The following is a 22,779-nucleotide window of genomic DNA, read 5'->3' on the forward strand; positions in this document are numbered from 1 at the left end:
TTAAACAAATACCCCCTTTGTGCGCAGCAGCCTTGATTAAGCTGAGCTCCATGTATCGCTCTGAGAAAGAAATACAGAAAAGTGCTTTCGGTGGTGCCAGAATTCACTTGCCCTGTTAAAACATTGCTGCTGTCAAGGTTGTTTTTACTCTCTCACATGGAAACTGGATTTATCAGGCCTCTACTGAGCCTTTAAAGAGAATGAGTGTGATTATTTATGTGAAAAGTATATATTGAAACTTTATCTGCATTAGTGGTCACAGAATGCTGACACCAATAAATTTCAACAGATTATTTACAGTGCCTCCATAATATTGGAAATAGGATTGTTGCGGCGCACCTAATGGATTTCGGTATTAACTTGATACTGACCAAACCATGGTGATAAGAATATCAGAAATTACACAAAACATTTTATTTATCATACTATTATAATATATTTACATACAATGATAAGGGTATCTGCTCTGATAAGGGTAACTGTCCACAGCTAGAATCATCTTCCCTGTTTAAAGATTCAACAGCTCTGTAAGTAATTTCCCCAACATTTATCTTTATGTCAGACTGATCCATCTGAATAAAAGAGCAGATGATAGTTAGGCCAATGTTCAATCTATAAGAGTGTATAACTTGTATAATTCAGCAATATCATGGTGGAAACTTGTACATGATCATGTACTATGAGTGAACACACTAAATAAAATGAGCAATCCTGCTCTCTAGTGGCGATACCCTGACTTGTTTTAAAGGCTTATTAATCCATCTTTTCCCTCCATGCTCTGTAGTGAAGCTTTGGATAGAAACAATCCATCGACAGGATATGAGACCGATACTATTTCAACCGAGAAATCATTCAAGGCCTTTTTGAAGACAAAAGTGCAGTGGATCTGGCTTCTCATCTGTATTTCTCATGTAAATATGTAAGTTTAGGTATGCAGATGTGATGAAGATGAAATCTTTCAGAAATCTTTTAGTTCCAATGTATGAAAAGTGAGCAGAAGGTCAAACTCTTGCAGTTGCTGAATGTAGCACACCTTGTTTAGACTTGTGCCTCTTTTTATTACTCGAAAGTTGAAAAAAAAAAACGTAGCTCCTACAAAACAGGAGCTTGTTTTTTTGTAATATCTCAAAAAGCTAATCATCTCACCTAACACTACAATGTGTAGACATCCATATAAGCAGCGGCCTCATGCTATTTATCACTGAGACACCCAGACTACAGCTATCTCCGCCTCACTGTTTCTGTTTGAGATGACAGGTCACTGAATAATGAATGACCCTCCATTACAACTCTTTTGATTTCGTATTCTTACATGACTTCCACTTTCCACACACAGCAGAGAGCGGAGAATGCACTATACCAAAACCTCCTGAAGAAGCTGCATTATTGAAATGTGGTTTCATTCAAATCCATGTTCTCTGCTGCTCGAGAAATATTTAGCAGGGACGATTGGGCGTCATTGTACATAACTAGGCTTTGTGATAAATGTCTTAAATGTATAATTCACAAGGATTGCTTGTTAAGAGAGGTATTGCTGCTATACCTGTCCTTATTGCTTATATTCCCATTGGTTACCTGTTAAGACTGAAATGAGACTTTTTCTCCTTTTGAGTTGAGGCAGATATTTTTGAAGAAGCAGATAAATACATGAGATAACATCCCATCAAGGGCACTTGGACACAATAGGGCCTCTTGTCCATAGAAGAGGACCTCGCCAACAAGGAAACTAAGTTGGAATCTAGATTTAGCAGTTGATCTAAAATAAACACATGTACTTAAATTCTCACCTCATGTGTTGGTCTAAGAGCCACTTGAGTAGCCATCGCTGTTGAGCCTGTGAAAAGAGGAAAATCTGTGTCATCATTCAAGTCACTTCATCAGATCCACAAAACGACATTTACAGATGAATTCCTGTCTGTCAGGTCAGTGCAATTCCCTATAAACATGTCTTACTCAATATTGCCTGTAGCTTGTCCATGTTGGTGCCATGAATATATGGTTCATTGATTGCCAAAAATGTTAACTCCCAGGCTGAAGGGAAGTTTAAGTCTTTTCAGATTACCTGGACCCCAACTTCATCAGCACTGGTCCTGTGAGCCTGAGGTTTATTAGAGTCTGAGTAAACATTAAAGAGATACTGAACACCTAAATGTGTTTTTTGAGCTGTAAACAAACAGATATAACTTGACTGTGACAAAAATCATTGATGGTGGTTTTCATATCATATTTCTTAACAAACTTGTTTTAAAAAAATCTCCATTTTATGGCTTGAACATGGCTCATAACGCCACCTAGTGTTTCAAACCATCTTAGACCTGCAAGGCCAATGCTGACACAGTTTGAGAGGTCGGTCAGGAAATTCTTATCAGATTCAGTAGCTTTACCTTTGGCACCTCCGTACAAAACAAATTCTCAAAGAAGGGTTTCACACCTGAAAGTCTGGACCATGGTCCAAAACAAGCTTCATGTCTTTGTTACATTGTTTAAATTTGATCTGGTTAGTTCTAGTGTCACATTGTGATTTACAGAGTGCACTAAACACATCTACCTATACTTGACATTGAATGCTTTGTAGGACGTGCATGATCAGACATCAAGGTGTTGTTAATTTGGCGATTGTATTTTCTTACGTTTTGAAAAATCCGCATATTTAAATAAAGTTATTTTCCCATTCTTTTTCTGTTCATATTTTTTGTGTCCCAACTTTTTGCAATTGGTCAGAAAGTTCAAACTATAAAAAAAATGGTGTCACACAGCAAACAAACCAAACAATGGTTCAGTTTGAGAGTCAGGTTACAGCTGCGCCCACACAGACACCTGGCTGAAGTATATGATTGGTCGGGATGGCAGTGTATTGCTCTTGATTTGTTACATTTACAATTACATAGCTTTACAACTTTTTTAAATGTTTGCTGACATCGAGCTAACATTCCGTCACCACTCAGAGACTGCACCCATCCTCTTTTGCGTTGCCTGAGAGATTTGGGCATAACTGAGGCTAAAGCCATGGCTGGATCTGATGCAGCTCAGGACCACTATGGTCCTTCAACACACTCATTCCCACTTCAAGGGATTCTGATGGGAAACAAATATAGGGACTGCAGTACTTGAACTAAATAGAATCAATTATGGTTTATTTCACACATGCTTTACATCATAACCAAGATGTATATTGCATAGCTTTGACCCTCAGGTAAAGAATTAACATGAGCGATCGAGCTGTGAACTCATCTGAAACTGCTTGTTAGATGAGTGATTTAGTTTCTGTTTAATTTCAGAACAGATCGGTTCAGAGATCAATAGTTCTAAATCCATCGTGCAGGAAAGAGACAGAGGCGGGTGAGTAAGTGCTAATTGACCCAATACTGATGACTGATCCATGAAAAAATAATAAGCCACTGCTCCATAAAGTTAGAAGTACTCGATGGAAACCTCACAGCAGGAACTCTTGAAAATACTTTTAACTATAGATTAGCTGTGTTAATACCGATATACCTAGACTGACTCTGTTGCTCTGACTGTCAATCTCAATTAAAATCACCTCTGAGTCACCTTTATTCAGGTTAATACATATGTAATGAATCATTGATGAATTGGTTGATGGACTGATGAATGCAGCTGTACATACATGCTCTGATCAATGCCCTTTTCACACCTGTCAAATTTCTGTTATTGATTTTCAGTCCGTTTGACCATTTTTCATACACCTCTGGCATAGACTGACAGGACTGACTTTCGCTATAGCCTGTTTCATACTCCTCGTCAAACATCCCATCATTTTTCTTTTTCCTTTACGCCACATGACAACTCGGATTATAATTAACTCCTATAACTATGAAATTAAATGAAAACGGCACATGGACATCAAATTAAAATCAAAAGATTCAGTATTGTACTCTTCCATTACTTTCAACATAGGAGCAATAAACAGACAATGTGCACCATGATACCAGTACATATTATTTCTTATGTGAGTTGATGCTATGATTTAAATATTACATTTTTTTTATGTGGTTTTGGTGGTAAAACTGAACCGATATTGATCATCGATATTCCCCATGACAGCATTAACCTTTGGTACTGATCTGTAAAATCTGAGATTAATCAATACTGATTAGTTTTTCTGAATCAGTGGTTCTCCAATTATTTTCTAGAATCACAAGATGTGCTGTTTTTAAAGTGCATATCTATAGACAGATGTGTCTAATAAACAACCACTTCCACCCACACCAGCTTTGTACCAATAGATGGTGACAGGGGACCAAAATGTTGTTGACTTGTGTTCTAAAATGTCTAAAATTATCTAAAATGTTTTCAACAATGTTCCAACCCAGAGAAATCATTATATCAATTGATGTATTCACTTTAAATGACATCGTACTAATTTGTTTCTTGTCTATGATGTTTTGTATTCTTGTTTTTTTTTATTTGTGTCCTTTTTGTAACGGTTGTTTAGAGAAGGTGCTATATACAAATAAAATCATTGTTATTATAATTAGATTTTTCGTTGCCATGTGCTGCATCAGATAAATACAAATTTAATAAATGACCTTATCTGTGAACATGATTTGTGCCAGAATCAGGTAGATTCTCATTTGCAATGGTGGCAACAACTCCCATGATCCCACACTGCTTCACAATGTCATCAAACTAAATCTTTGTTATTGTTGTTATTGAGAGACCCCTAGCGGCCGAAGTTACCTATTGTAAGTTTAAGTGCCGTCTGATCACAAAACAGTAAGAGACACACTTAATTGCACAAGCACTCCAGCAACTGTTGAAATGTGGGAAAGCTGTGCCACTGTCAAATGAGACTATGAGGTGGATGGTTGAAGAGCTCTAGCTGACATTTAACAGCAGGATATCAAAAAATTCTGTTGCAGGAGAACAAATTTCAGGCTGCAATCTCTGATGGTGGCAGAATCAGAAACCTATTTTTCAAAATCCAAAATGATGCTAGCCTGGACAGAGACACGCTCAGTTTAGTGCATTTTTATTTACAACAGCAAATTGTGTTTCTATAAAATACTTTTTCAACTAAAGTGAAAAAACAAAACCATGAAGACTACAGTGCACAACATGCAAACATTAATTTCATGCAGAAATATGTTGGAGGAAAAGCATCTGTTTAAACAACTGAATAAAGATGGAAGGCTGTTTGATTTCCTCCATCTGTCTTCACTGTCAAAGGGATTCAAATATTGCTTTGCATTCAAACCCCTATGGGCCTGATAGCAGTATGAATATCAGCAAAGAACCCTCTGTTAATCTCCTGAGATATTAAATCTCCTTATGGCTGAGTGTGTCTTCTTATAAACCAGGATCCCAAGTATATCAAAGTAACCCTCATTTCGCTATGAAAAATGTACATAATTTAATACACTACTGACATGATGCTGATGCCTCTCTGCATGATTACATTAATTGTTGCAGTGCATATGGATATTAATTGAAGGTCATTACTCATGCTGAGAGCAGGTACCTCAAATTAAAGGGAGCTCTTTGGCAGGAATCTGTGATTCACAAAAGAGCGAGAGAGAGATTCTTTCTTTCCCGACTCAACTATGAGCTTTTGAATACTGGTCAATAATAACTATCATTACACCTGACATGAAAACATGCAGAATATGCCACTGTCATCATCATCATCCTCACTGTCGCCATCATTCATTGAGAACATTTAAATTAGCAACTCTGTAGGCACAGTGGTGCATAGTAACACTTATACTGATGCTAAGTACGAAAAATGATCCTCATTTGCACATTTGAGTTTAGCATGTTAGCATGCAGCCATTTGCTGATTAGCACTAAACACATAGTACATCTGAGGCTGATGTGAATGCCATTAGGAAGCCTCGCCACAAGTAAGGAAGAGTTATTTTCGGCTTGGTAACAGTATGAACACCAACCCTCATGTATGCCTGTTACTGTGAGTGGTTGAGTCATGCATTGATATTGAAGGGCTGATTATATCACTCCAGGTGATACTTACATTATCATCAACCTCCCTACATAGAACAGGAAGCAGCCAACACATCCTGTTTTCCTGGGATCCATCGGCATCGTGGTGGGTAGATCATGTTTGAATTTTGCTTTTTGGGGGAACTATCCCTTGAACAACATTTCTAATGTCACACAGTGTATGCCAAGCTTAAGCTGTTTTAATAGGGATCTTCAAAAAACATCAGCCCCATATAACTGCAATAAATAATGCTGTTTTACCAATTTGTATAGCATGTCATATTCAGGAGAGGAAAGAAAACTGAAAAATGCAACATTCCCTTCTTTCTCCCTCCATCAGCAAAGCCTGGTATTATATGTCATGCTATGTCTGCTTTTAACACAATGACAGAATGTGCACTATGAGCTCTACTTGAAATGTACACTGAACAGAAGCTTCAGAGGTTCTTGGAAAAGGAGCCTTGAAAACAGTATGTTTCGTACAGCTTACTGAAACAAACGGAGAAAGGCATGTTCTCGCTCGTCACTCTTCTACTAATGGCACAGACCTTCAAGTTGCAATGCGACAGATGAACACATAGGACAATATGTTGATGGTATTTGATAATAGCAGCTACACCCTGATCTCTGACATTTTCACTAGCCTTTTCACACATAAAGAGGTGCAAAAATGTGGAGAGGGTGCAAGGTAAAGACTACATTAGTCTTCAGGCTACATTAAGCAGGGTCAATGGTTCAGTCATCCCTGGAGTAAGCAAGGCAGTAAGGTCAGTCAAACACTAGAAAGTGTACACCTCTGCTAAGGCCCAACAGTCCCCTTCAATTGAATTAAGCTGCAACAAATTTCACACAACCATAGATTATAATTTCCGAAACATGCCTGAATTTTTTCATCAAGATCCACAAAATATTCTCTGAAAAACGCCCTATCTCGCAATGTTTACGAAAATGAAAAAAAAATTCTGATTCTCAACTGACAAATTGCGCTCCGTTATTTTTATGTGAGTGAAGGTGAGCTTTCACTGTGGTCAAAGAATACATGAATACAACTTCCACCATACTATCCCTTCCTAAATCGTATAGAAGAATTTATATCAGCATGGCGGTGGAAAGTGTATCACTGAAGCCCCCTTCACGTCAATGGATGCTGTGTAGTGTTTATGCATTGGATGGCTGTGTGTTAGCTGGCAGCAGTGTTTGGTTTTGGGTAAAAAATAACATAGTTTTGAATCAATTGTTTGATTTTTGCAAGACAAGTCAAAGGTTTTGTGAGTGTAGCTTGAAATTTGGGGTTTGTGTTTATTGTTTTGAGAAAAGCAGCAGAAGTTTCAAGAAAGGCATTTTAGAAATTCAGAAAAACTGTAAAAATTTAAAGTCAGTGATTACTTCAGAACACAGCTCACTCCATCATTGACCATATTTGTTTCACTCTTCTTCTTGCCAATAAAAAACGACCTGTACAACACAGGTCGTTTTTAATGTATGTAGGTATGTATTGTAAACATTATAATCATTGACAGACACAATGACCTGGTTAGCCCCATAAATCCTCCTGATATCAATCCCATTATATTTCACCTTCAATTCAATCTTCAATCTAAAGCACCAGACAACATGAAGCCTACATCCCCTCTTTCTTTTCATTCAAGCTACAAAATGGTGCTATGAGCAGAGCCGATTAACATTTTTAGTAACTTGCAGTTTTACATGTAAATTAACATAAGAGTTAAAGGCAATTTATGTTTTTAATTATTAACTTTTTCTGTACTTTGCTAGAGCCAAGGTCATATCTTGTAATTATATCATTTTGAGTGGGTGTGCATGTGGGTGTGTTTGTGTGTGTGTGTAAGTGGTGTATTTTTAAATGGATGAGCGAAACGTACTGTGAAGTGATTGTTAGTAATTATAATCTGCATTAGCAGCGTGTGTGTGTGTGTGTGTGTGTGTGTGTGTGTGTGTGTGTGTGTGTGTGTGTGTCTGGGTTTGCAGTTGGTGTATAGCAGGATGGAGGGGCTTCTGGATTTGGTGCATGTGTTTTAGGTGTCAGACAGAATATGAAGAGACAGGAAGCAACACACTCTGGCTTTTAGAATTTCCATGCGGGTACAACAGAGACTAGGCTTTAATTTGTGTCCGTGTGTTTTTTGTTTACCACTGACTGGTCAAACATGGATGATAGATACACGTCCAAACTGTCACCTACTGTTGATTTCTGGGCAGGGATGTATCTGGTCGTAATTGGTAAGTACAGTGCTTAATTGTTTCAATATCAATTTGTGTTGACTGTAGCGGTAAGTGACACAGGCATTAACCTGATAGTGACTAATGAGAAATATGCACTTAAATAAGCCTCTGAGAGAGAGTATTGGTTTGCTTGCGCTCGTCACTGGATGTCATAATATACAATCTGGAAGCATGATATCAGTTCACTTCAATCTGCCTGTTGCGATCGTATGAGCTGTCAATTTTATGAATGTAATATATTTTTATTTGCGTAATATTTTGTTTCTATAACATCAAAACTGAAAAGAAACTCAGTTTAAGGGTGGGGCTATGGTGTGTTTCTTTTAGATGACACAGTCTCTACAACAAACACATTATATCATTGTATCATCACTTCAAACAGTGACATACTTTATAAGATTTTCTAAATGCTCTGTATTTATAGGGTTTATCTAGTCTCAATGTCCACTCAATGCTTTTCTTAGTACAGTTTTGCCATTCATCCATTCACACACACACATTCCTACAGAGCATCTATGTGCAGCACTCTCTCTAATCACACACTAGGGTTACAGCCGACAGGGACAATTTTGCATTCAGTATCTTGCCCAAGGACACTTCAGGACCCGTAATGGGGGAGACTGAGATTGAATCACCGACCCACTCTACCAAACCATTATGTTTGTCTCAAGGTAACAGTGTTTGAAATCAAATAGTGACTTTGAGCTGAATGAAGATGGTATGTGCGGAAATACAGTAGATGGATATACACACACAAGTATCCTGGATATTATCTGGGTTTTGAAGTCTCCCTGTTTTGTTTTTGAACACATCCTCATTTCTGTGATTATATCCTCGCTTCTGAAACCTGCATGAGCCTGTGTCAAGAAACCTGGATATGGTGGCTTGAGTACTCTTCAAAAAAAAAAAAAAGAAGACAGGATACCGTGCAGTTTAAACGTCCGATCATTCTCTATGAAGTGGTTGGTCAGTAACACAAAATCATTTGATGGTTAAGGATGATTACAAGATGAAACTGAGAGAAAGTCTGTCCTCAGAAAGACATTTGCAATTAAATTGGAATACTGCTCTTGCTTATGCAGTCATCAGATGGACAATCTAGCAAAATGTGCTCGGACTGTTTGAGTGGCTCAGTCAATTAAAAAAAAGGATTAAGTGAAGTGTTGAATCAGACACACTCAGGAAGGGGATCAGAAACCTGGAAGGTGTCATGATCGTGTGTGTGTGTGCGTGTGTGTGTGTGTGTGTGTTTTTTTACCTCAAATTGATGATCCATCACCTCAGTTCCTCTGCTGCTGGTGTCGCTTTGTTTTCCTTGAACGGCTCATGACTCTTCACGTTTACACTCCAGTCAATGTCGTCCTACTTCCCTCGGTTTCGTCACGAGCGAAACCACATTAAATGACCTGGCGCCATAGCGACAGCATTGGCCCACTGCCGGCTGAGTGATCTGGAGTGAAAGGTAAAAGAAAAATCCACAGCTGGATACATCCAAAAATACCCATGCAGTTGAGACACATGAGCCAAAGATGCTAAAATCTGCATAAATCTATATTTTGATATTGACATTGAATTAAGTAAGTCAAATTATATTGTTTGTGTAATACAGCACTTAGCACCAGCTTCTTTCAGCACTTTGGTTTGGTTTTACAGCCTTTACGCAATACACTCATATTCTGATAACTGGAATATGAAAAAAATATCATGATGAATAACCAACAGGTGGTGGTCTACCATCTGCACTACCAGAGAACCCCCACATGGTCATTCACTTTATTTTGACATTATATTTCACTGCATTGGAAAAAGTCACGAACGTTATAACCTGGCCTTTACAGGAAGTTTGTCTGATTGCGATTGACCCAGTCAATTTCATATTTTCACATACTTGAAGCTCACTCGCACAGGTGCACTTAAGCACAGCCGACGACTACATTAAAAAGCCTGTATGCTTCAACCATATATTATACACTGCACTTCCAGCTGTGAAGGAAATTTACAGATTTTCTTTCCTTTTAGAAAAAAAATATTACTTGCACATGTGGTCCTCATGAATTTTAATGTAGATGTATTTCATGCAGAGCAGTAGAGCAAAATTCAGACCGCACACGTATAAAAGGAGAACATTAGGTTATAGAGGGTTTAGAGAACTGGTACTTGTTTTTCAATTCAAGGTAAAGGTAAATCATGTAAATCTCACAAAGTTATGCTAAAGGAGCTCTGCACTGTAATATGATATGACAAAGCGGGACTGCTGTCCAAAATAAACAAGCAGCAGTTAAACAGGCTAATATTGATCAATGAACACAATTTACATTTAAACTCCCAATATATTTAACAAATACAATAACTTAAATAGTATCACCAAATATTAGTAAAGCTGGATTGCAATGTTTTAGAAAATAAATAAATAAATCATGATTATTATTAATAAGCAGTGAACACTGGCATTTTTACGTTTTGTATGACTATTATGAGATGCCAATAATAGAGTAGGCTAAATGGTACACACATGAACTTTTACTATACAAACTAATGCAACAATTCAAAACAGTATCACAAAATATTAGCCAACTTAATTCTACATACTGTGTAATAATGTAACCCACAAATGTATAGACTCACACTTCAGTAATAAAACTTGCCAGAAACCACACAACCTACACAACAATAACTAGCTAGCTACTAGTTTAGCTTCAATTTACCACTAGCTAGTTACCTTGTGGTCAGTAGTTAGCATTTTAAAAGTGTGCTGTAAAACCTGAATTACTTCACAGAACACAAACACGCTCACAGACTAAATGTGTCACTTAACAACACTTTAATTCATTTAATTGATTAATAAAACGGACTCATACCTGAAAACAGTGGGATTCATTTACTTCAATGACACCAAACATTTCTCTGCTTGACGCAGCTGGAGCTAATGAACTCCCCCTACTGGAGGCATCTGGTAACGACTCTTACTGCGCCACTGTAGTAAAGTGAATATTTCAATGCATAAAGCATAGCCAACACAAAAATACTGTAAATATACAGACAAAGAATGTTACACAACTCAATTTGGTCTCACTCAACATGAATAAAAACATATACATACAGTATATTTTTTGTTGGATCTGTACACCAGCCTCAAATCAATATATTATGTAAAAATCCGCATTTACCGGAGGCAAGACTGGGCAGTTTTATTTATAAAGCACATTTCATACACTGATTTAAATTCAATGTGCTGTACAGGGACATTAAAACAACACAGAGACTAAATTAAAGTTTGAAGCTAGTTGAAGCAAAATAGAAGACATGTTGATGAGCAGAATAAGAGAGATGGAGAGAGGTGAAATAAATAAAAAGGATAAATCTGTATACAAATTTAAAAAGAAATAAGTTGAAGGATTTGAATAATACAAGTTAAATAGAGAGACATTTGAAATAAAATCTGGCTTTAGATTTTGTAAAATAGTTTAGTTACAGGCATTTAAACAAATTCAATGGAAGTTGGTTCCAGTGCTGTGCTGCTTCTCCATATTTAGATTTTACCCTGGCTGCCAGTAGCTGACCAGTGATCTCACGATCTCTTTTCAAGGTTTTGTTCAGCTGAAGATTCATACAATATGGTGCAGAAGAAATACCTGATTTAATACTGGAGTTGTTTTCATCAGCTGGTCAGACAAATCCCTCATGATGTGCTGGATATGGCCTACAGGCTTGCCTTTTGGATGTGTATCTATGGGCTTGTAGTGGTCTGATTTTGTCCTTGTAGTGTGCAAGAAAACCAACAAATTTCTTCTCAGTGCATTTTCTATCTGATTAATTAATCTGCCTGTAAATCATGCGGAATCATGTCTAATCCTTAAAATCTGGTTTTAATTTGTCTTTATTTGATGTTATATACATTATTTAATGTTGTGTAAATCCCCAATGCAGCTGGAGTGCAGCAGGGTAGCGTGAGAGTGTCATCAGTCCAGGTGGCAGCTGTCTGTGAGGTGACAGAAGCAGGGCCGATGAAAGAGCACTCCATCAGCTGAGGAGATGCAGTCGGATTAAAGAAAATATAGAGCTGCCGACATGTGAATAGAAATGTAAGCTCTTGTCTGACATCACATCAAATACCTCAAATACGACAACAGTAGATAGGCTGTCACTATTTTCCTTATCTTTACGTGTGAGGGTGAATGCACTGTAACGAATGTGTCACCGCTGTTTCCCACAGTGCAACAGCGGTCACCGTGACAATTTCTTTCACATCAGCTGCGATAACAAAATCATCCAAGGAGCTAAATGTTGAAATATCACAATGCACAATAAACAGATTCATCATGTTCAGCAATCACTGTCAAGGTCTGCGGCTCAAAGCATTTATTTATGTCATCATATTCCTGCTGATTGACATGTGTGCACCGAGGTCTTATTGTGTTATTGTTGTGTAGGTCATGAATAAGCTATGAATGACACGGTTCTACGGTTCCTCCATGAGGACAAACGTCTCACATGCTTTTTCGCAGATTAAAGGGACTATTTAAAAAGGAACACCTGCCAGGACAATATTGCATGTTGTATCAATCAAATTCCCATCAGCTTATGTCAGAGAGAGGAATTATGGGTTGAACCCAGAGCACGCGGACCAATCTCTTTAATGGAATGAACAACAGCAGTAAATTTGTAATTAATGGTCCCATACTGTTCCTATTTTTAGAGTCCCATGCACTGTATGCACTCTGCTGCACAGAAATAAATGTCTATTACATATTATTTGTTATCTGCCTAAAACCGAAGAAGAGATTCGGTATAAACTTGTGGAACCCAGTAATCTAATCAGACTTCACATTATAACAACCACCCGTTTTCTATGTAAGTGTGGATTATACATAGCACAAAATTATACATATTATATTATTATACAAGTATCTCTTGTGGTATGGGGCCAACCATGGGAAACGGTAAACAGCAGAACATTCATTATCGCTGGTTCTGCCAGCCTCAATATCTCACAAGCAGCCAGCCTCTACGCAACCACTCAGAGCTTGACAGTGTTTGGAGTTGACTGAGCGTGGTGTGACAACGAAGGGAGGAGGGGAAGCCCACAGCGCCAGAAATAGCAAAATAGCAAAAGATGGTACACAAGTATTGTAAAAGCGGTTCAGTGCTGTAGGATACAATACAATAAACCTCAAGCAGAACCAAGGTTCGTTGTCTGTTGTCTACAGGTGTAATATTTAAGAAGGACAGGATTAAACCATAAATAAAATCCTTGTGAGACATGGAGTCAGGTTTTATTGTTTTTCACTGTGAATCACCATGTTTTAATCCTGACTGGTCTCTGCAGCATAGAACTGCTGTCGTATGTGGTGTCTTCTGTGGGTGCCTCGTGGCTCAAGGACCCACAGAGGATGCCCAGCACCCACATGTGCCAGCATACAGTCCAGACTTTTTTCTCTGCCAGCAAATGTACACACATTCTTCAGTCAAGTAGAAGTACAGGTACTTGAGTTAAAAAAAAAAACGAGTAGTACTGATTCAACCTCTTTACCCAAGTATAAAAGCATAGAATCTGAAATGTACTAGATTTATACGTATATACAAAGCAAACTCAGAGACTCAAATTAGTAAAGTTTAAAGACTATTAAATTCAAACCACTACCTCAAATAAATTTTTTTTTAAAACTAACTAAAAACAGGTTAAAACAAGAAAAATTTAGATAACATGATCATTGTATTGCTGCAAAATAAAAAAAGAGAATTCTCCCCAAAACAAATATAACCAAAAACATGTGCCTGTTTTGAAAATGTAAGGAGATACAGATATTTGTGTTGAAATGCTGGAAGTAAAAGTAAAACATCAGAAAAACAATTACTCAAGAGTAAAAATCTACTTATGTGCAGTAACAAAGTGTTTTTTAACTTCCCATCTCTGTCCGTCAGTCACCTGTTCCAAACACTAACAACCAATCAGTGTCATGACAGATCATCCAAACGAATCTCGAGTGAAAACGAACCCAATTGGAATATCTAGTGGGCCTATAACGTTAACGGTAACGTTAAGATTTGGGGGTTGTGTGTTCAACTGTGAAGAGCACCCACTGGCAGTAACATAAATCTGCACCTATGATGGAGGTTATTATTGACAACAAAAACACTCCGTACACGAAATCCCTATTGAAGGTGTCTCAGTCGATCACATTACGGAAGCACATTCGCTTCACGTTATTATTATTATTGAATCTCTTGTTCCATGTGATGGCTGACTAGAGCAGTGACCACCGCTGAGAGGAAAGACGAGAACGGGATCAGATAGTTACAGGAAGCAGATGTGGAGCCATTATTGCTAATGATGCTGTTGGCATTCAGATCTGATATAAATGCTGTTGTCACTAATCACATGGAATTGGATGCTGATTGGTGAGAGTGTGAGAAGCGATCGCTGGCTTTCTACAAACGTGACCCAGAGCGGTCTTTCTGTTGATGATGGATCCAACTGTGAATAATTGAATAACAATGATTTTTATTTTATATCTTTGCAGCCGTCCTATCCGTCGTGGGGAACGCCGCCGTCCTGGTCAGCGTGGCCCGTCGCCTCACTCTGCTCAAAGCTCCTGAGCTGCTGACGGTGAACTTAGCCATCACGGACATTGGCATGGCCCTCAGCATGTATCCTCTGTCCATCGCATCTGCCTTTAACCACGCCTGGATCGGTGGCGACGCCTCCTGCCTCTACTACAGCCTGATGGGCATGATCTTCAGTATAACCAGCATCATGACACTGGCTGTGATGGGGATGGTCAGGTACCTGGTAACAGGGAGTCCACCCGAGACAGGTAGCGCAATCTCAGACAGGCTCCCTTTGGCATTCTTACATCAAAAGTACAAGGAAATAGTCAATTCTTTCAAAGGTCACAGATGGAAACCTGGAGATCAACAGGTGAAGAAAGCCTTTTCATTTGTGTACCCAAAAATCTTTGCTGATGCTAATCCTTCATGATCTTTACTCGAGTATCGTCAAGGATTACCACTGAGATTATGTTATCAAAAAGACTGAAAAAATTACATCAGAATCTTGAGTGATTGTCCTGGAGACCCTGAGGACTTTGTTTCTCTCAGGCAGTAATTGACATTTAAAGTGATGCTTATTTGTCTTTGCATACCAAGCATGCAACATATTCAATGCTCAGACCTGGGGTACATGCAGAAAAGAATCTTATTGTCAGATTGAATATATCCTTGTATCTCACCATAGAGAGAACTGCATAGATATCATTTTGTAACTAAGGAGAATCAGTAAAGAAAAATCAAGTTTGTTACTCTTACAAATTTTACAAACCTCAGTCTCGGTACCGGGTTATTTATGCAGCATCATGGTTGTACAACCTCCCACCTCACCTCTCAGCTTTGGTATTGTTGATTTAACTCTCCGTGTTTGTGTGCGGATTAGCCCCTCCTCCATCCTCACTGCTGGAGGATTCAGTTATCTGATAAGTGTCTGACTGAATTATACTGCTTCAGATTCCACTAACACTTGCGGACTCCTTGATTATGTGCAGTGCCAATGGAAGAGGTGATGAACACAATTGATACCAGCTGTAGTTGCTGTTAATGCTTTATGAGGGTTAAACAGTATCTGTAATACAGTATCTGTACAAATGACAAAGCCGTGTAGATAATATGCTAAAGATAAGATAAGAAAAGATGAAATAGTGTTTATTAACTGATAACTATCTAAGAAAATAATAATTAACCAAGGAAGTAATAACAGTAAAAAACACAACTTAAACACAAGGAAGTATAAAATGAAATAAATAAGTACAATGAAAAGAAAATATAACAGTATTGCATGTATATGATATTGAAATTGCACAGATAGCAAATGATTATCGCACAGTTAAATCAGTTGTAAAACTGAGTGAGATATAGTTAAGGTGCATGTGTCCTAGTGGGAGCAGTGCTGGTTGTACAGCATTGAAGTAAAAACATGTCTCTGGTCCCTGTACAGGTATCAAGTTCCAGAGGCGGACAGTGTGCATGGTTATCAGTGGGATCTGGCTGTACGCTGGCCTGTGGGCCTTGTTACCTTTGCTTGGCTGGGGAAGCTACGGCCCAGAGCCGTTTGGACTCGCCTGCTCCATCGACTGGACCGGCTACGGGAATTCCCTGAACAACTCTACCTTCATCCTGACTCTGTCCGTACTCTGCACATTCCTCCCCTGTCTGGTCATCATCTTCACCTATTTCGCCATCGCCTGGAAGTTGCACAGAGCCTACCAATCCATCCAGAGCAATGATTTTCAATATGGTAACGTTGAGAAGAAAATCACCCTGGTAAGTATCAGATGATCAGTTTCCATTAACCCCCCATAACTCCTCATTGTCCTGAAGCACCTACACACTAATCACCGACACTGCTACTGAATACACTGCTGTTGGGATTATTATGGGCCACACACTCCAACCCATTACAATTCCATGAGTGAGCACCACTCCACCTGTGAGTGTGAGGTGATAGGTGTGGAATGTGATGTTAAGTTAATGTAATATGTAAGCCCCCAATGTACACCTCATATAAGCAGTTCTGTGTGTGTGTGTGTGTGTGTGTGTGTGTGTGTGTGTGTGTGTGTGTGTGTGTGTGTGTGTGTGTGTGTGTATTCATGAGTGTGACAGCACATACAAAAGAAACAACAGACGCTTTTTCTCAAATTCATTTGAAGCTATGACTATTTAGAATTCATTATTAAGACTGAAGTAGTAGGTTGTGGTTGTCTAAATGCGATGCTGGATATGATGCGGATGATTGAAGCTGCCAAGATGAAAATCAATTGATTAATACAAACTTGATTTTTAAAGTAATGTTTTTACAGCGGTTTGGAAAAACTAATTCCCTTTGATCATAAATCTATAGTTGTAGCTTGGTCAGGCTGCAGGTAAATGTTCCTGCAGGGAACTCGACGTGCTCGACGCAGCACTAAAGGTCAGAGGATCATTATTATAGTTTCCTGTGAACACATTGTGCACGGCAAATGCCCTGAGGATACAAATGAAAAAAGCATATCTGTAACTGTGCCATTGATTTTCACTTTTACCATATAGGTTCCATTTGATCACGGATCTTTCAGCCAAAGCTGAATTAAATGCTCCACAGATCAGAGATGTGGAGTACTAAGTGCTTTTTGTTTGGCAGCTTTCACTTAAGGAACCACTTGAGTGAGAAAATGAAAGCTTTTTATAGGTCTGTTTCGCTCTATTGCTCTTTCCTCCCAGACCACGCAAGGAAACTTGAATCTATAGCTGTTCCGCTCTGATCTGACCAAGACTATTCTATAGCCACTGTGTGCCACCTCATAGTTATATAAACTGACGCTTCCATGCTACTGCAGCACCATCCCCCGATCGCCTCGCTGGCTCCAAATGACGTCTTCATAGCAAGATGTCATCATTCCTTTCCCAGATATCTTGGCTTCATTTCTGTATATAGGAAGGGAGTGGAGACGTGTCGTCCATTTTTATATACAATCTATAGGAGAAACTGAATATCTTCTTCAAAATGTCTATAGAGTTTTATGATTTTGATAGTTAGTCAAGTGTATAACATGTCGAAATATCACTGACAAATATTCTGGATATGAATGCTGCCATCTTGCACATTTGGAGGGGGTCGGAGCCACAGTACCAAGGTCCCGCTAATACACACACTCAACAAATCATGAGTAAGTCTCAGCTGTCAATCATGACATTTCACCCCATTTATATAAGATGTAATAAATAATTAAAACCTAAATTCTGGAAGAACACTCAAACATACATCAGTGTGATAAGAACCACAGAAAATGACGGAAATAATCTTTGAGAAAAATGTCTTTATAATTTATTTGACTTTTTTGTTTGGTTAATGTTCTAATCAAGTGACATGGAGGAAGTTGGAGTTATGAGATGTACCTAAAGATACATAGATATAAAGATGCTTTGGCTTCACTTTTGGGGAGCTGCCATGTCATCCATCTTTATATGCAGTAGCAACAAAGGCGGCTCCCAAAGAGGTTAGCATGGATATTGCTCGTATATTAATTACTGAAGAAAATAGCAAAGAGCGATGAAAGAAGGTTTTTTTGTCGCTGGAAAAGATGTTTTCACTCTCCTGCTGACGGCCTATGGTAAACACACACTAGAAGGTCATAGATGGTTCATCCAATCACCTGTCAAGTATATTATTGAAAGTATATGCCCTTTTCCAACAAATTCCAACAAAGCCTCCTCAGATGGTTCTGTGTAACGAAACCATCTGGTCAGGTTGGAAACTAATCATTTGATCTCTTTCATATTCCTAGATGTGAAGATGAGGATACTGATGACGTGGAATATTCAAAGGAGGAACTCATAAATCTTTGTAAAGTGTAATGATGAACAGGGAAAGACACTGTGCAGGCTAGCAGCCTGTTAGGTTATCGTAGCATAAAGAAAGAGATTTTTTGACTCTGTCCAGTTTATGCTTAGATTTTTGTTCAGATTAAAAAGAGAAAACTGAACACTTCAATGTGTTTTTTGAGCTCTTGAAATTATATTAATGTTTTTTGATGAAATACATTAACGGTTCAGTGTGTAGAATTTAGTGACATCTAGTGGTGAGGTTTCTTGTTGCAGCTGACTATCCCCTCACCTCACCCTTGTCATAAAAACTAAAAAGGTGTTTAGTTTGTCCAGTTTGGACTACTGTAAAAACATGGTGGCATCTGTAGAGAGGAGCCGCCCCCGAAGTAAAGTATTTCAATATAGAGGGTAAAGAAAACAACAATTCGTACAATTTAGATGAAACACCCTAGTGAAAACATCACAAGTATTATTTCATATTCAATTTCTGCCAATACATCCCTTTCACCTAAATCTTACACACTGAACCTTTAAAGTATTTAATATTACATTTAAAATAAATTTTATTAAACTACATTATGGGTTAAAAATGGCTCATAATGCCACCCAGTGTATTAACCGTCTTGGTCCAAGACAGTATTTCTCCACCTAACCTAGAGTCAACCATTTGGGATGTTGCTACGTCACAATATTTAATATATTTGAAAAGTTGAACACCCTCTAATCAAAGGTGGGCAGCCACCTGCCACCAGTGACTGCTAGTGCGAATCTGGAAGCTGCTCTCATTTTAAAATCCTTGCTGAAAATAAACCTCTAAATCACCAAATCTTCTACCATTCAGAGACGCCAGCCCATCCTCTCGAAGACGGCCAAGACCACGGCCATCTCAGCTTGAGACGAATGTGCTCTTGGCCGTCAGATAACTCCAGAGGCAAGAAGCCTCTTATTAATTCCAAATTTATGTCGCAAAAGTGTGTGTGCTGCGTCTGTTGAAATTCCAGTGCGAGACAATTCAGTCAAAACCTAGGGGTGAAGTTACACTTTCAACTGTTCTCTCTTGTGCTCTTCTTATCTCAGATGGGTGTGTCTATCAGCCTGGGTTTCCTGATTGCCTGGACCCCCTACGTGGCTGTGAGTTTCTGGAGCATGTTTCACTCCCAGGAGCAGAGCCACATGACTCCTTTCATCACCCTGTTGCCCTGCCTCTTTGCCAAGAGCTCCACCATGTACAACCCTTTCATATATTTCATCTTCAGGCGTGCCGTCTGGCAAGAGCCCCTGCGTCTCCAGAGGCTGTGGTTTTGTTGCACCCATCAGGCCAGTTTGACCAGCAAGGAGGCGAAAACGGAAAGCGAAGTTGTAAAAGAATCGGACTGCAGCGTTTTCGGTGATAGGGTGGTTGCAAACTGTGTCAGTCTAATGGAAGCTCCTCACAGACAAAGTGAGATACTGACTTTGGGCTAATAGAGCCTGTGATGAAGTTATTATTTCACCCTTTTCACACTTCTTATTGAGTCGTCATTCAAGGAATATGTAGTTCAAGAGTTTTGGGAAATGTGTGTTTTTTGTCTTTTTTACCAGAGTTATGTGAATTTTTTTTTCATATGTATGTACAGTATATGTAGCATTAGCAAAGACTTGAAACATTTACCTTGCTCAGTGAAAATCAGGGGGTCCCCCCCACCTATTGCTCTAGTGTTATGCTGAAGTATCCCCCCCCCAAAGTAAAGAAATAAATCAAAATAATAATAATAACATCTCCAGTGATGATTTTGATTTGAATATTTTGATTGCTCTCCACATGAATGTCTGTCTCTTCACACAAACTCACCATTAAATGTATTTAGTTATTAAAAGACGGTGTCAGATCATGAATCCGGATTGTTCTGGTCACTTTTGTTATCGTCAGACTCAGGTTCCATCAGCATCCTCATCCTCCTCGACCTCAGTTCAGCTTTTGACACCATTAACCATTCCACACTCATCACAAGCCTCAAAACCACCCTCGGCATTACTGGCACATCAATTCATCTCAATCAAAACTGCAAATCCATCGAAGTTCTTGTCACACATGGTGTCCCCCAGGGTTCGGTGCTTGGTCCCCTCCTCTTCATCATCTACATGCCACCACTTGGACAGATCCTCCGCCACCATGGCCTCCAGTTCCACTGTTATGCTGACGATATTCAGCTCTACCTCTCCTCCAAGACCCTCACCACTTGCCTAATGGACATTAATACATGGATGCAAAGAAACTTTCTAAAAATCAACCTCAATAAGTCAGAAATCTTAATCATTGGCCCAGACTCCCTTACCCGCACCACTCTGGAACCCAAACTCAATATTGATGGCTCCATCGTCACCCCCCTCCACCCAAATTCGCAACCTTGGAGTCATCCTCAACTCCACCCTCTCATTCCTGCCCCATGTCAACCATATCACCAAAACAGCCTTCTTCCACCTCCGTAACATCGCCCGCCTTCGACCCTCACTTTCACCTACTGCTGCAGAAACACTCATTCACGCATTTGTAACATCCAGACTCGACTACTGTACCACAAAGTGCTTGATACTGACTTTCCATCGGCCACTAAACAGCAATTAGACAACGTCTGAGTTTCACAGCAGAGCTTAACTTACTTTGACCCGCGACATCTCTAGTCCTTTCCCAACGAGTCCTCTGAGTACATCTCAGGCCTCCTCTCGTGGTCACCAGGGGCCAGGCACCAACGTTCTCCACATCAGTGTCGACCTCACTCGTATGCATCCAATGGCTATCCACCATGACGTTGCTCCCCTTCCTGTTAGAGTAGGCAGCCACCTCCATGTCCACAAACAGAACTCCACATCAGAGACTGAAGGCATCTGAAAAGGAAAGGCATTCTTTTCAACCACAACAACAATAAAGCACAACTAATGGAAGCATACTATTCACATGTTCAATAAGGTACAATAATGGTATTTTTTTCTTTTTGTGCATTTGTTGTTTATATAAAGACCACAAAACTGCCCTTAACATGACACTATCTCCCTTTATTTCAGGCTTACATATGGTGCATGTGATCAGTGTAGCACGGATCACACATTAGACAATTCTTCCACATGAATTTGGCCATAGGGGCTTGTTCCCGACAGTTTTGCAAAATCACACATTAAAAGATTCAGTTTTTCTTTCAGATTAAGCTGGTTGGAGCCTGAAAAAGAAAAAAAATAGGACATGGTATGTCTATGTGAACATATGAGAAGAAGAAGAAGACGTCTGGGCTGAAGGGAAGATTACGTGATGTCAGTTTTACACAAAGAATCAGAGATTTACAGAGCTCAATTAAGGATGATTGATAAGTTTATACTTTGTGGAGCGAAGTCCAAACAAGCTGCCCTTCTGTTGTACAATTGAGAGTAAACGAGAAAATGCACTTTGCTGTATTAAAGAATCATGTCAACTGTCATGGTAAATGTTAAAATGCATTTTGTTGACATGTGTGTATTGATAAGCCTACATTTTCTTTTACAGGCACTATATTTATGTTTTTATTCAGCTTGTGTCCCCTTTTTGAGACATGTAGTGGTCATAATTGTTTGTGAGTGGAGCAGTTGTTCACCCAGAAAAATACAAAACTCAAAAAAAGTCAATACTCGTTAGGAATCTAGTCTAGTCAAAGTTCCTTCTTGATCTATGGTCAACATGAAGTAATTCAGTCAAATAGAAATCCATTAGCATTCAGTTTATCATCTGCCTACTGTATATAGATTCAATACACAGATATCATCTATCTTATGTTTCAAAACGAACAAACTCTGGGAATATCTGCACAATGTATAAATTGTTATTAATTTATCCATGTCTTTATTTGTAAATTATTATCAGGCCTAGTGTGCATATATTTTTAAGCCTTGGAACGCTGCGATTTCTCACTTTAACTGCAGATTCTTCTTCTTGTATATGACCATTGTCAAAGTGATGTGTTACCTTTGTGTCACTTAGCACAATGCTTATGACTGCTTCTTTTATTTCCTGTCATGCCGTCTGTCTGCTGATCTTAGGATTGTAGTTACTTAGATTGTAGTGACGTTGCTTCAAAATGCTGCGTGCTATGATTTATCAGATACCTAAATGGACGAGTCACTGTCTGGAGATATGACTGAAAAAAGATGTGAATTCCGGAGATAATGTGTGTAACTGTTAAAGTTTCTGTTTCGCTTGGTTTTCCATCTTTTGAT

At 38.9% G+C, this 22,779-nt stretch overlaps 1 protein-coding gene and 1 long non-coding RNA gene across 2 annotated transcripts in view; one reads left to right on the forward strand and one right to left on the reverse strand.

Moving 5' to 3' along the window:
* Nucleotides 1-11,154, reverse strand: part of LOC118099149 — a 35,754-nt gene extending 24,600 nt beyond the window's left edge. Inside the window, exons 1-3 of the long non-coding RNA XR_004694249.2 lie at nt 11,064-11,154; nt 9,464-9,655; nt 1,788-1,834 (exon numbers count right to left, since the gene is read on the reverse strand). This is a non-coding gene — a long non-coding RNA (uncharacterized LOC118099149). The remainder of the gene's footprint in view (nt 1-1,787; nt 1,835-9,463; nt 9,656-11,063) is intronic.
* On the forward strand, nt 7,998-22,345 carry opn8a (opsin 8, group member a). The gene is made up of 4 exons (XM_035143445.2): nt 7,998-8,202; nt 14,727-15,020; nt 16,193-16,518; nt 19,636-22,345. Exons 1-4 carry the CDS (start codon nt 8,130-8,132, stop codon nt 20,020-20,022), a joined length of 1,080 nt encoding a protein of 359 aa, XP_034999336.1. The 5' UTR covers nt 7,998-8,129; the 3' UTR covers nt 20,023-22,345.
* The last annotated feature ends 434 nt before the right edge of the window (nt 22,346-22,779 follow it).

This window comes from Hippoglossus stenolepis, chromosome 20, assembly GCF_022539355.2.
Source record: "Hippoglossus stenolepis isolate QCI-W04-F060 chromosome 20, HSTE1.2, whole genome shotgun sequence".
In the NCBI taxonomy this organism is placed as follows: Eukaryota; Metazoa; Chordata; class Actinopteri; order Pleuronectiformes; family Pleuronectidae; genus Hippoglossus; species Hippoglossus stenolepis.